This window comes from Fulmarus glacialis, unplaced genomic scaffold (assembly GCF_000690835.1).
Source record: "Fulmarus glacialis isolate BGI_N327 unplaced genomic scaffold, ASM69083v1 scaffold430, whole genome shotgun sequence".
NCBI lineage: Eukaryota > Metazoa > Chordata > Aves > Procellariiformes > Procellariidae > Fulmarus > Fulmarus glacialis.
The window spans coordinates 14,425-29,583 of NW_009186857.1; the positions used below are offsets into that span (position 1 = coordinate 14,425).

Below are 15,159 nucleotides of genomic sequence, written 5' to 3' on the forward strand. Positions count from 1 at the left end.
TCGGGGAACAAATAAATTGTTGTTTGTCTTGGAGGAGCTCTCTAGCAAATGAAAAAAAAAAAAAGTAGATAAATGAGTCTGTAATGAGAATGGAGGTTAATCCCATGGAAGATGCTGGGAAATGTAATAATATTTTTCTTCTTCTACATCCTTTTTTTAATTCCTGTGTGTTACATCATTGCATCCTACTGGTGGCTGTGTTTTGAGGAAGGATGAAGTGATCCCTCTGAGTGGGGGAAACCAAGCACAGTGATATCGAGTATAATTATTCTCAGTGACAGTCCTCTCTTACTCATTTGTTTTTTCAGTAAAGCAAATTCTTAACACAATTAAAAACTTCCTTGTCTTTTAGAGGTTCTTAAGCTTTAATCCTCAAGGGATGCATACTGAGTACTGGATTATGTTGTAGCCATACCTTGCAGTCTGTGAACTCTCAAAAAGAAAGTGTGTGCTTGTGCGAGGCACGTGGCAGGTGCAGTTGGAAGCCAGTTACTCTAGTTTTATCTTCAGTGGGTTCTGATAGAATAATTGTCTGTATCAAACTTACCTACCAATTTTACTTGCTTTCTGAGTGCATATGATATTGAAACAAGGCACCGACCTTGTGTCAATATTGCATGTAACCTCTAAAGTGGAGGTTTTCTTGTGTGCTAATTCATATAATTACTGGCTTTCTAATTAAATAATTTTTTTTGGCAGCTGCAAATTTGCAAACTTTTCCAATAAGCAGGAAATGTGTCATTTCACAGGTCAAGCCCAACAAGTCCTGTCACTGAGACCATGAGAAACCCCTCAGTGGGTGTAATGCCTATTTTTGACATGTGTGAGGTTAAAATGATTGGAATAATACTTTTAATTGCTCTGTAATTAAGGTCCATTGGGAGAAGCAGTAGGGACCTGCAGATATTTTGATAAGGCTAACTTATCCCATCTGACATTAGCCTGGACAGACTGTTAACGCTCTGTGGGAAGCTCTTCGTGGAGAAAGCTGTGGATCTGATAATAATTCAAATCAAAAGTGAAATAAGAATTAAACTGAGCTCACAGGGGCTGTGTGTTATCTGCTTTTGCTTTATCTCATTGTTCAAAGCATAGATCTGCAGAGCGCTGAGCATCTTGCATTCCCATATTTGGGTTTAAAATGGAAGCAGGATTAGATGTATGTTATTTATATGAACGATACCTTCTTACTCAGCAGATTGACTGTCTGTGTTTATTCAGTGTCACATCTGCTGGCTCTACTTGAACAAAAAGTTTCTGGCTCCTGTTGTCTGTCACTGTAGATCCAATACAATAGGGCCAGCTGGAGTCAAGTCTGCCGTATGTATCATCCATAGAGCAGTGAGACAAAATCGGAAACTGTCGAGTCGCTGATGGCAGAACACAGCTGGATTTCCGTATCCCACGTCAAATTTGTGGTGCCGGTGGCCAGAAGACTCTTGCTTTGGATCATGTGCCAGTAAGTCATCGTTGGTCTGAACCTGAAACCAGTGAAACTCGCAGGCGCACAGCGGATCATCACTGGGCTACTGCGGCCTCGAAACCCCGATACCAGCCCCGTACGAGCAGAGTGAGATGCAAACTGTTCCAGCGTGCCCTGTCCCATCAGTGGATATTTTTCTTAAAAGCCTCAAATGCAAAACTTGACTCTTTTTGTGTTGATTCTGTAACAGTAATGTTGTAGTGCTACTGGCATAATGACTGTTATTACGGTCTGTATGTGCACATATGGGTTTCTGGAGGCAGCTCTAAGCCATGTGTAGGCATCAGTTGAGATCCAAGAGAAGACAAGGCACAGATCTTTCAGACAGAAACAGCGTGCCCTCGAGCAAGGAGGACAAGGTGAAAAATCAGTACAAGAGCTCACGTGCTGGATGGAGGTGTCTGATGCTTGTACATGCATGCAGTCATCTATGGGACCCAACGCGGTTGTCCTCTATCCTGCCAGGGTCCTGGAGTGATGGCCGTGAGGGACTCGGGGTGCCAACAAAGGATTCCTGGAGGTGGCCGTTAGCTCAGTGTGATGTGGGCTACTGTCCTGCTGGCATCTCTGGTTTTGTTCTTTCTCCTCCTTTCTTTGGCATGCCAAACAAAGCCCCTAATAACGTGATCCTTCAGCAACTCTTTCTACAAAGGCTGAAACGTCTGCTGATGTAGTCCTGCAAGTGTACTCCAGGCAACGACCTCTGAGTCAACGCCTGTTGGCCTGAGGCAGGGCAGAACGGGTTACATTAGTTCTTTGCACTAAAACCTATGGGTTAAATCTAAGCCGGTTCATTCAAACTGAGTCAGGTAGTGGTTTTTGGCTGTGCAGCCAGCTGATGTGGCTTGTGCCATGCAGCCGAGCGCTCTTCCTCTCCAGAAGGTGCCTACTGGCAGCTGTCCTGGCCCACGGTAACTCCTGAACTGTGACCGAGAATCACTCGGCGGAGGGCTGGATGGTCTGAATCAAAACTATGCCAGAGATCATGCTGATGCAGGCTCATGCCCGGGCTCTGACTTGTTTAATAGCACAGCCATAACCATAAAACCCAGGCTCGTGCATCAGTGGTAGCCCATTGCATACCTCTCATGGGCTTGGTGAACTGAGCTGTAGTTCAAAACCTGGGTGTTTTCCAGCTGTGTTCAGCATGAGGCAATGGTTGAGCTTTTTCCAAAGACGACTTGTTGTTGGGTAGTGTTTCCCAGGTGGACGTGGCGCAGGCTGCTGTGGTGGAGCACCAATGTGGAGTTAGAGCTTGTGAATCGCTGCGAGTGGTAGATCCCTGGCACTGCTTCTGGGCTTAGGTTTGTAAGAACATCCTCTGGGTGCAGATGGTCTGTCTAGCACCCTATTGTGAGAGCTGAGACCCCATCATCCACCACTAGAAGTGCTCTAGTTTTTATGAGAAAAGGGGTATGTAAGGAATGATACATACTAGTAAAAACTGTGGTTGAATTTTTTTTTTAAGTGATGCTGTAAAAACTGAAGTGACACTTCTTCCTACAGATAGCAGTAGAGAAATCAAGCAACAATAAATATTGAAACAGTAGCACAACCTTGTAGACAGACCTCTTTTTCCCCTGTTAAAATGGAAATGAAGTGTAATCTTAGACATTATCAACTATAATAATAATGCTGTATCCTGCTAAAAGCCGGGGAGTGGAGCTGGTTGGCATTTTCAGCTGTTGCACGCTGTGAAGTTATTTCCTTATTTCCTATTTTTTGAAGGCTCTTGTTAAAAGAGCGTACTTGACTTTTCTCCAAGGGATAAAAGGCAACTGTGTAGTTTGACTGACAAAATTTTGAGGCTGTGGGTTGTTCACTAAAACTACCTGAACACCTCCAAGCCATGTGAAAGGCGTCTTCTTAATGTGGTCCTTGCATTTAACACTTTTGTTCACTTTCTGTACCACTCTTTTGTCAACCTCGGGAACCATCCGCAGTGTTGGTCTAGGATTCTTTTCTTTGAGAAAGTTCCTCTCTCTCCCCATGGAGCTGAAAGAGGAAATTCATGAAGACTGCAATTTTAAAAGCAAAATTGGGCTTTTTTGTTTTCTGTTTGTTACCATACTAAACAAGATGGGATCTGGCCAGGGTTGTTATAGTAACTACTAAGATTTCCTCAAGAGAAGGAGAAAAAAATAGAACACAGACCCATTCATCTATTACTTCCAGTTTTTCATTCAGAGTTACATGCTGTTCTGTGGAGATAATTTGCAAGACACACAGTATAGGTAATTTCAGTGACAAAAACACATACCAATAATGAGCACAAATGGCTCTCCAGAATGTTGTGCTGGCACTCCTGGGTTATTTTGTAGCTTTGGAGGCCAGAAGGGTTGTCTTCCCTGGATCTGCAGTCATTAGTCATTCAGCTGTCTGGCTTTTCACCTCTGGATTATTGGGCTATCTAAAATATTATATAATTATATTTTATTGATACTCATGCTAGGTAATAGCTTTTTCCTAATACGATATTTTTAAACAACCATGAGGCCCATAGGGCAAGGAGCTATCAAGAACAACTTCAAGAAGCTCAAGTCCTGTTGTGGTCTTGCATGACTACTTTTCTTCACAGGTTGGAAATCCTGAAGCAGCCTAAAAATCCTATTTGTTTCTTATGCCTGCAGTGCTTCATAGTTTTCCAGGGATCAACCAACACTCTTAGCTGGTCTTTCTTGTAGTTGGTCGTTCCAGCTACAGGAATTGTAGGAGGGTCTTGCAGGAATTTGAGCCTGCCCAGAAGAGCATGGCCTACGTCCGTGCCGTTGGATTTCATCCCATGTGCCTGTTTCTCAAGGTCAGCTTTTCTTCTGTATGAGATCTTCAGCCCTTCTGGAGGAACAGTGCATCACCCAGTGCTGCATCGCCAGAAAATATCATCCTAATTCATAACTCTTCCTTTTTGTCCAATGTCAAGAGGACTTGGCTGGAATAATAAGGACTCATTTCTCTGTCTGGGATATTGGATAGATGTGGAAAAGTATGACCAGCAACTGGCCTTATCCACTGAAGTATTCAGGACGTATTTACTTATGCTCCTGAAGAATGCAAGCTTCTTCCAGGAAAGGACTTGCATATTCACTCTATCACTTGCATATTATTTTTTATTAAGATAAGTTTAAATTTTAAGACAGTTTTAGCATATGTATACATAAGGGAAGGGAGCTAAGAGTAAAGACACAAATTTTTGTTGCTACATACATAGAATCATAGAATGATTTGGTTTGGAAGGGACCTTAAAGATCATCTAGTTCCAACCCCCCCTGCCATGGGGTCCACTAGACCAGGTTGCTCAAAGCCCCATCCAACCTGGTCTTGTCAGTTATGTCTTCTTGGATGATGGCAGTTTAGTTCAAGCAAGCAGCTGGAAGAGAAATCCACTGAAGATCACCAAATCCACAGAAACCTCACCTGCTTTGCCTGAAAGCAGTGGGAGGCTGGGAAGGTGCTTAGGGGAGACATTATTTCTGCTTGCCGCCTTCTTGCTTTTCCCTGTGCATGTACTTGTGGCCAGTGTTGGAGAAAGTTTGAGTTGGGTGGATGTTTTTTCTGAACCAGTAATGAAGGCTTTTCTGTATTAGGTAATTTTCTGATTTTGGGGTTAAGGCATAGTGTTTCCACAGCCAGCTTTTTAGGTTAAATGGGTGATTGCCTAGCCTTTGAAAAAGGGGGGAGATTTTTGAACACACTCAATCATCCTTCATCTTTGATACTCTGTAAAATCTGTAAAAACTGATGAATATAGTTTTCTGATCTTCCTAACTGCCCAATAAAACAGGAACAGAAGAGCAAAAGAAAGTCCAGTTTTGGCCTTGACCATCTTTCTCTGAGATCCTTCATGCTCTCAACGTAGCTAGTCCCCTTCGGGACTGGGAATGAACGCGCCAGCAGTCGAGGATGATGCCAAAATCTGCGAGTGGATCTAAGTCCCATCTGGTAAGAGAAATCCAGAGCAGCTCTGGGAAGTCCTGAGCAAGTGGCTTAGCAAAGCGCAAGAAGGACGATTGCAGCTCTTTCTGCAGGGGCATGTCAGGCATGGAGTGTGGGACAGGCTGACTCAGAGGGAGCCAATTTCAGGACAACAGACCCAGAAATAGGGCAGAAAACAAAAAATTTATCACTTGTTACGCGTGTGTAGCGACACAGGGCCGTGAACTTCAGGCTGGTAGCACTGACCTCGGCATTAGCACCCAACATGAACAAGCCTCATCTCTGAGCCCACATTTTGCCAAGAATATACAGTTTTTTGCAGAGGTCGTTCCTATCTGATGCTAAGCCTCATTTGCCGTCTTTGTACAGACTCCACTTCTGCTGAGTAGCTGCTAATCAGGGCAAGCATATATAAAATACCAGGGCTGGAAATAACGTGCTGCTGATGATGTGAGCTCAGCCAGTGTAAAAACGGTCATGGATCCGATCCCAACCAGCTTTCTCTGCAAAGTGAAGGAATTGCCACTATTCCATATGTCCCGAGTATTGAATGTTTTAAGGACAATAGTCATTCATTAATTGCCGCTTTCAGGTTGGCGTAACTGCTGGCGCTTCCAAGGAAACGTACTCTTTGATGTTTGCATGAAAGAGAGAAAAGTAGTTTCCCTGCAGCCGATCCCATGGACGCGAGCTCGTAATGAGCTCAGGGACGCTCGCCTTATTTACAGGAGGGTTGTGAGAGCAGAGCTTGCACTGACGATGAGGAGCCTTGACACAATTACACTAAAACTACAGGGCTTTAGATGAGCCACCATCACACTACGTGTTATTTTAGACAAAATATTCTGTATTTATGAAATGTCCTCCGGCACTAATATTAGAAAAGCTGCCAAAACAACAGAGCTAGTGCAGAAATGTCAAATGAAGTTGATGTTACTCATCTGGATGACAGATAACCTGCAGGAGGCTTTTGAAAACGTTTAGCTGAGTGATTTGTTTGGCTTTAAATATTTGGGAGCCGTTACTCGGTGATCTGGTGCTTTCTGCAGGCTTGAATAAGCAGATTTAACCCCACTGAAGCCGCTCTTTATATCCTGACTTGTTCCTCTTTAGCTTGGACTAATCAAAGAATCTTTCTACGTGTCTACTTCTGCCCTGTGTTTTTTTTATTTCAAGAAATATATATTATATAAAGTGTATATATATACTCTATATAATATAATGCATATATATGCACACTATGTATATTTCTTGAAATTATTATGTATACAGTTCTTGAAAGTATTATATGTATATATAAACTTTGCTTGAACTGCAGAACACTTCTTTTGTATGTCTATATATATGAATAACTGTTCTGGAGTAAAATTGATGATTCTGACAGGCCGGTAGCATGGCTTAATGCTCTTGTGATCCCTTGAACACATAAAATGTATTTATTCTTCTATTTTGTCACAATGTGAGGAAGATCTTTCTTTACACATGCATATATTTGAATTACTAGTGACAGTGAGATTCTAACTCTAATTGCACTGATGACTGACTGGTATTTTTAGAGAGAACATAATCGGTTGCAAAAACCCCGTCTGAATGAGTGTGTAACAGGCGCCGTAAAAAAGCAGCACAGGTCAGCGGTTCATCATAGCAGCACTCTGAGATCCGTCTGAAGTATATGAAAATGTCATGGTATTTCAGATAAATTAACTCGACTTGGACTTCAACGCACAGTTACGAAGCGGTGCTATTATGTCGCTTTGCATGCCGCTAAAAGCTAGATGCCGTGGAGCTGCTCTTCTTTATATGGCTGTGCTGAAATCAGGCTAAAACTTGCTGCTTTGTAACTTTTTAGCGGGCACTGAGTTCTTAGTGGTGATGCTTAATATGTGCAGGCTTCTACCTTGCTCTTCCCTTCAGCTATACCTCCCCAGTACCTGCATTGGGAGAGGGTGTGGGGGCAAAGTCAGGTCTTCAGTCCAAGCTGTTTCCCTGTTGACATCACTGGGAGATACTCGTCTGAGAGTTGGCATGGAGTGATACCAATGTCTGAGATGTCTTTAGGGTATTCTACATTGCACCTAAATGTATCCGTTTTGTCTTAAACTCTTTTCTACCTTTAAGTGAGAACTCATTCATCTCCGAGATTTATCAAATCTCTGGTATCACACTGAAGACTCTCAAGTTTTTACGATGTCTTCCATAGATGCATTGTGAGGGGGAGTTTTTTGTATTTTCTCTTTTGTTTCTTCCTCTATACCACTTCTGTAGTTAGGTACAAAACAGCAGGGCTGTGCCTACCAGCAAAACAAGTGTCCATGCATCCTTTTTTTTTTTAAATATCATATGGGTAAAAGGACCATCATAAGGTTTGCATGAAAGAAGATATAATTCTATAACTTAAATTCATTGCCTTCAATAAAACAATTCAGTGCAGGACCGATGTTGCAGACCATGCTACTGTTTTATTTGCAGAGCCGTCTGAAGGAAGCTGTGCAGTTGTTGGAGGATTACAAACATGGGACTTTGCCCCCAGGGGTCACCAACAAAGAGGTAAGAGAAAAAGCCTTTTGTTAAATTTCTACTTCTTCCTGTAGTCTAAAGGAGGGGGTAATAAGGTGTCATCTTAGGCTGTGTCTACATTCAAATGCACTACTGCAGGGCTTTTTTGGTGTTTCTCTGTTTGGCTCTGTTCAGTTGATTGCTGACTTCTGCAGTGTTGCTTCTGGTCCCTTGCAACTCAGCTGCCAGTGTGTTATAGTGAATTTGGGTTGTTCTGAAGTTCCCACGTGATAAATGTTGCTGAACAGAAGTGATAGCCAGGGGCTTGCAGTACAAGCATACAAGTTTTTTATTTAGAATAAGTAGAAAGTTTGGGGTTTCTGACTTGCAGAGTTACCAATTACCTTTGGCCAATGCTATTGCTTTCTTTTCCCTTGCAAAGTGCTTGTGAAATTAAAAAAAAGTAATTTTCTTTTTTTAGCTGAAGGAAACCCTGCTGTCAGTCCTGTAGGTTCTTGTACCAGCAACTGTGATGCATCAGCTCCCTCTCCTACTGTGTTCCTGTTGGTTATAGTAATTGCCATTCCTTCACTGAAATAAATGTTGTTTGGGCTACATATAACCCCCTCATGTCCTCATGTTGTAGATTAAACCATCAATAGTGTTACTTTTTGCTGGGTGATGTTCCTACTGTTGGGATGGAAGCTGAAGGAGGTTGTGGAAACCCTACTGCTGCGAAGGTCTTAGCAGAGTTTAGGCAGTTGCTGAGAAAAGGGTCATTTTTGGTAGAACTTTATTCTGCTTTGGGACAGAGGGATGGGCTGGGTGGTCTCTCCAAGACCCTGTCAGTCCTGTTTTCTGGACTTTTGTCTGATATTCATCTATATGAACACATGAAACTTGTGGAAGCAGAGATGAGTATTGCAGAGGGGCTAGACTGCTCTTTGAGCCTTTTACCTCCAAATCAGTAGCATGAAACAAAGATCATCGATCTTCCTGTGGTATTATCTCAAACTCTTTTCTGTATGTGGACACTTGACCATAACACGGACACAGGGGCTGTTTTTGCGGTACATGTTTGTGCATCCAGCACAAAAGACTTCAGTCCTATGTAATTTAATGTAATATAAAGAAAGCATGAATTGATTGGCAGACCTGCTTCAGGAGATGTAAGAAGCGACCATGCCAAAGGACCAGTGCACCTCCCAAGTAAACAGTGATGGAAATGGTAGAGAGCTCTTCTCCCATGCTCCATAGGTCAAATAATGCTCTTTTTCCTGTTCACGTGTGATAATTTCTTCTCATGAAAGAAAACTATAGCAGGTAAATGAAGAAAATTGAGATTTGCATTCACTTTTCAAAGTGGCTGCTTGGGCGGCAGGTGCTGTGCTGGGAAAGAGGCATGGCTTTGACAAAAAATAAACGGGAAATATCCCCTCCCTGCATGATGTGTGGTACGAGGCATTGCTCTCCTGGTCTTTTGATGTCACTGCATTCTTTCAACCATAATCTGATGGTAAGAAAAAAGAAACTGGGGTTGAGGAAAGGAGAAAAGCAAAGAATGATGCAGCAGCAGATGACTCAGTTCCCATCTGCCTTCAGGCAGATGAAATACAAGCCATTCGCTGTGGCAAACCACGCAGACTTTTGACCTACATTTTGGGTTTGCATAGTGACAAACCTCGGATATACCCAGAGTTCATTCAGAATTGCACTGAGAGAAAGCAAACAAAAGTATCGCGCTTCTTGTTTCCCTCAGTCATGACAACGTATGCAGGAGGTGAACCTTGTTATGCAAGTTGGAGGGTTTTGAGTCTAAAATAAAGATACGGGGTGGAGGAGGAGAGAGAAAATGATGCCAAAAATGCCTTTCGTAGAGAAATGTTAGCACATCAGTGTAAAAAATAATATTTTTTGTAGTAAAATCTTGACATGGTTCGCTTTGATCACAGTGTCAATTATGTGAGAGGGGTTTATGTAGTTTTGCTGACTGTAGGATAAAGTAGCTCTCCCAGGAGGAGCCTGGGGTGGAATTGCAGCATGTGCTTGTTATTGTATTTAACTATGCTTTGCTGCATTAATTAAACCAAACCACAGGGAGAGGTGAGCAAGCCCTGAACAGATCCCACCAAGGTTGTGAGACTTGAATGTTCACCCGGGATACTGCAACCACTCTAAAAAAGGAAAAGATGGAAGGGTCCTGAAAGCAGATGACAATCAGTGTGCTCGGGCTGCAGCGGGACAGGAGCAACCACAATTATGAAGCAGCCGAAGCTGCCTTGTTAACCTGGAGAAAGGATCCACGAAACCAGCAGGTCCTTCTTCACTCCTGGAGTTGGCTGGTTGTAATGAAGCGGGAAGTTGAGCTAGCAGGGGTAAACGGGGCAATAAAAGCATCAAACGCTGTTTGGCACTCTTGCAATCCATCTGGGTGAAGGTGAATGGGAACTTCTGACTGGGTTAATTAGGAGTTTCCCAGTGTGGCATGATGGGCTGGCCATGATGGTGACGTTCCCTGAGGGACACCTGAAAACCCTGAGTCCCTTTTGTCTGAATGCTCTTCTCCCAAGTGCGCTCTTGAGTGGACTTGAATAAACTACTTGCCTGCATGTGGTTGCAGTGAAGCGGGTGAAAATCTTCAAAATGTGGTTGTTGGTTATTTCTTGTGAAAGCATCATTATTGCCAAATGGGTGAATATCTCTATCCTCTCAAGCAGGGCCACCAATTTAGAAACAAACTTCTCCTGTAGGAGGGCATTACTTTGCAGTTTTAAGCTGTGGCACTGAAAACTGCAATTAATCATTGCACACGTGGATATTCGTATGTCCTTTTCTCTTTGCATCAAAGGTGATCTTTGTAGTCTTTCATTGGCACTAGTTGTTTCCATCCCCTGGGGCATCTTCTTGTCATGCAGCTCACATGGTGTCATTCTGCCTTTGTGTTTCCTGCTGTGCCGCGGTCACAAAATAAGGCTGAGCTTTTAGCTTTGCCAATGATGACCATTTCTACCAAAGAACTAAAAGGCCCAAATGATCTGTATGAAAAGGGGGTTTCATTGAATGCTGAGGTTGTGGTGACCTCAGGCGTTGGGTACTTCTCATATTGATTAGCCAAATACCCTCCTTTCCTTCTCTGAGACGGAGAGGAAGATCTAACAGTCAATCAGATGGAAACAGGGCTGTGGTTGCTGTCTCTGCATGCAGGACGTAGGGCTGGATGCCGATCTCGGTGTATGCCACGAAACTTGCACTCTGAGCATTGGTTGTTTTCTACCTCTGAGGGCAGAGGGAAGATGGGGGGGAGCGTGTGGGGAGATCTGGGTAGCTGGCAAGCTTGCCAGTGCTGAATTAAATACGAGGGTGCCAGATATATACAGCTGTAAGTGTCTCGTTAATTACTGGTGCATTTGCAGAACATACGATGTGCTGGTTGATTGCTTTGGGGGAGGGGAAGCATCTCACTTGCGTAGATATCACCCCAAATTTTCTACCGGTGAACCAAAGATGCTTGGAGAATACATTTTTGCTTTCCTCAAGGTAAGTTTTACCATTTTTATGGCTCTTCTGTGCACCATGATCTGCAAGATGGACTCTGGCTACAAGGCATTAACAATTTGCAGTTGTTCTAGTGCTAATTTGGGAAAGGGATTCGATGCAGCTCTGGAGAGGTGCCCACTTTGTGGCTCGCGTGGATGGGTTGATGTTGGAATAAAAGACTGAGCCGTCTGATGTTTTACGTAGCTGATAACTGAATGTCACATACACCTCTGATGCACTGATGAAGTTGCCACATGCTGGCAGAAGAACAGCAGATGAGAGGTAATTTGATTTTTGACTGATTTTTTTTTTTTTTTTTTTTTTTTTTTTTTTACCCCTCTTTGACTGTGAACAGAGCTAATCACCTCGTGTTCACTGTGGGCAAGAAGTGTATACTGGACTAGTGACTTGGCTCATCTGATGTGGTAACGCAACTGTATCTGAGAGAGGCTAATTCGCTATTATTACTCATCAAAAAGGCCGGGTAGAACTTCATGTGATGCTCAAGAGAGAAGCACTCACCTTTACCTTCTTTGTTTAAGAGCTGATTCAGGTTTGGTTGCTAGAACCCCTTAGAAATGCAACTACTACCCTTATAACAGGCTCTTTAGGCATGGATTGGATATGGCACATGTGTAGAAGGAATGCCTGGATGGTCTTCTGGGCTTCATAATCAGAATTAAAATCATGATCACCTTAGAAGCCTTTAAAAATAACAGTTTGGACAGAGTTTTAACGCATTAGCTTTCTAAGAACCCAACCCCCCCAAATATCAGCTTTGAGATCAAGAAGACAACTTGTTTTGACAGAGTTGTTTCACTAATCTCCTGACTGATCCACTTTTGTGGTACGGCGCGTTTGACAGTGTTCAAATTCCATTTTTTCCCCTCATTCAGAAATTCGTGGTTCTCATGAAGAATGGCAGGCAGTAGCTGGAAGCATAACAACAGCTCAGCACAATCTATATTGCTTGCTGAAATGGTTTCATCACTTGAAAAATGGAAAATATAAAAGCCTAAAGCTATGTAATGTCAAGTATCTCCTCCACACTTATCTTCTTGACAGGGTTCTTGTAGAGCGAGTCTTTCTCTTCTGCATTTTCAGAGCAGATTTTTGAAAATGAGCTGAAATGGAACAATTATGGACTATCTAAAGAAAAAAACCTCTGAAGAGCCATAATCACCTAAAGAAAAAAAAAACTCTCAAGAGCCATAATCATGCTTTGCTCCAGTTCCCCATGACCATCTCTAAGCCAGTTTCCAGAATAAATGCTGCTTCACTCCAGTTACTCTCTATGCGATGATTCATGGACACCAGCACTGCCAACACCTACATCTCTTCCACTTTCAGGTCTCACACTCATCCAGTAGCTTCTGTACTTGCTCTTGAACTGGAGTGATTTCACCGCTCAGGAAAATGACCATTAATTCAAGATGGTAAAAACCTATTTCTTGGGCGTCATTAGCAAAAATGAAGAATTGATCTCTTAACTGTCAATAGCTGCTAGACTGCTGATAGCTTTTTATTGAGGGAATCTATAGGGGTTTTTCCTACATTAGAAAAATGTTTTAAAAACATGATTTTTATCATAGGTGTATCAATTATGTACTCGGCAAAACAGAGGACAAATAGCTGCTTGGTAAGTATTTATTCAGCGCTACGTATTGGAGCAAGAAAACATGCTCCAGTCTCCACTTCTTCAGCTTAGCTTCTTTACCCAATTTTTCCTTTGAATATTTAAGAGCCAGACTTGTATTTTATTAGATATGAAGTTGAGTGTTTCACATTCCACTTATTAAAATCCCACCAACCAAAAACATTCTGTGTAGTGGAAATACCCCGCACTGTAATTAAGCTCCCTTTCTGATAGGCTCTTATGATTTAATAATTTTTCTCTAAATAAAAAGATATTATTGGTAATGCAACCATTTGGGGTGTATTTCTGTTCTCTTGGTCAATTGGGTTAGATATTTTAATAGGATTGGAGAACATGCTTGGAGAACAAGCTCCCTGAAGGCTTTGGGGAGGTTTGGTCTCCTGGTGGGGGATTTTGGGTGGTTGTGTGTCGCTGCGTTGGGTGATTGAACTCCACGGATCCAGAAGCGTTTGATGGAAGAAACAGCTGTTTCTTATAATGGTTTACAAATTTTTGCTCTGAAAACTTCAAGAGAACTGGTGAGTTTAATAAACTTCCTATTGCTTGGTTCTGCTTGGTGAGCGCATCCATCGATGTCCTTCTGCAGAGGGTAAGTGCATGTGAAGTGCCGGCATGTCATCTGCTGGCGTGTATCTCCTTTCATCTCCCGGTCCTGGAGGAAGCTAAAAACTAGTAGGATCCTTAGAAGTGGGGAAAAAAAGGAAATGTGTGGGATTCATGTTGATGGGAGAAACTGGTTCAGTTGTCATTTATGTCCTGTCTTTTCCAGCTCCGTAGATGCTGTTGTATTACTGCCCTTCTATGAGAGTTTCTTCATCTCCTATGTTCTTTGCACTTTGTGCTCCTCATTTAAGTTGTCTCTCATTATACTTAAGCAACCTTTTTAGCTTACATTCCTTACAGACCGCTCCGCGGCAAGAGAGAGATGTGTTAAAAGGCCCACTGCTACAAGCCGTTTTTAATAACGGTTTCCACCGGCGGCTCCTGGGGTTGGCAGAATCCGGCCCTTCGCACGAAGCTCCGGTGGCTGGTGCGATCTGCGAGTGGGTAGGTGAAAATGACACACACAAGTGCACTGAGAGCCAATTTGCAGCAGAAGGTATAGACTGTAACATATCCAATTCTAAACAGGGCAGGCAATTCCCCAGACTGCCTCCTGGAGGGAATCTCCGCTGGAGTAAAAAGGTTTCATTTGAGGGAATACTTTCTCCTATAAAAACAGGGGTGGTAAAATATCAGCCTGATAAACAAGGATGAAGCACCAGCTTGCTAAAAAGCGGACGTTTTCTCTAGCTCGGAAGGGTCGGTGCTGAGGTTTAGCCTCAAACCAAAGGGCTGTACCAACTGCGGGGCATAATGATGTGGCTTTTGTCCTTTATCCTCAGGCTTCTTTCGCTAATTTGTAGGATTGCATCTGTGTCCTCTGTGTGTGCGAGTCCCTTTCCCAACCTGTCCAACAGACCAGCACAGATTGGAGGAACAGATTGATGCTGGCATGTCAGCAGTGGTAAAAGTTAAGAGAAGCAGCACTCGGCGGCTATCAGATACAGAGAGATTTAAATCACTCCCGTTTTACGACACAGCTGCTTTTTACTGTGTGATTTTTGTGCTCAGTGCTGCAGAAATGTGCATGGCAGAAAAGCCCTCTTAAACATCGATGAACATCAGATGTTGACAAAGATGTTCAGGCACCGAAGATCTGCCTTGGAAGGACTGCAGTAAGGTATCAGTGCTGGGGAACTTCAGGCTGCTCTTGACTTTCAGCTTTTCTCCCAAAATGCCTTGTATTTTTATTTTCTTTGCTAGAATTCCCTGCAGTAATTCCATGCTAGAACTACACTGCTGGCATGCCCAGCAAAATGTGTCCTGTCAGTTGTGCGCTGAATCATTTTTGCCTTTGAAACTGGGGTAGAAATAGCTGCTATCAGCTTAATATCACTGCCTAGTATCACTACTTATCAGCCTAATATCAGCCTAATATCGCTCCAAACAAGCAGCAGCCTAGGCTGATGAGCAAGTTAGGATCAGAGCCCTGATTTGCCCCATTTATAGA

General features: G+C 42.9%; 1 protein-coding gene across 1 annotated transcript in view; it reads left to right on the forward strand.

Moving 5' to 3' along the window:
• The window catches only part of SFXN5 (sideroflexin 5), a 93,192-nt gene that overhangs the window by 7,260 nt on the left and 70,773 nt on the right, over positions 1–15,159 (forward strand). Inside the window, exon 4 of the mRNA XM_009572723.1 lies at positions 7,886–7,963. Coding sequence (XP_009571018.1) covers positions 7,886–7,963 — 78 coding nt within the window. The remainder of the gene's footprint in view (positions 1–7,885; positions 7,964–15,159) is intronic.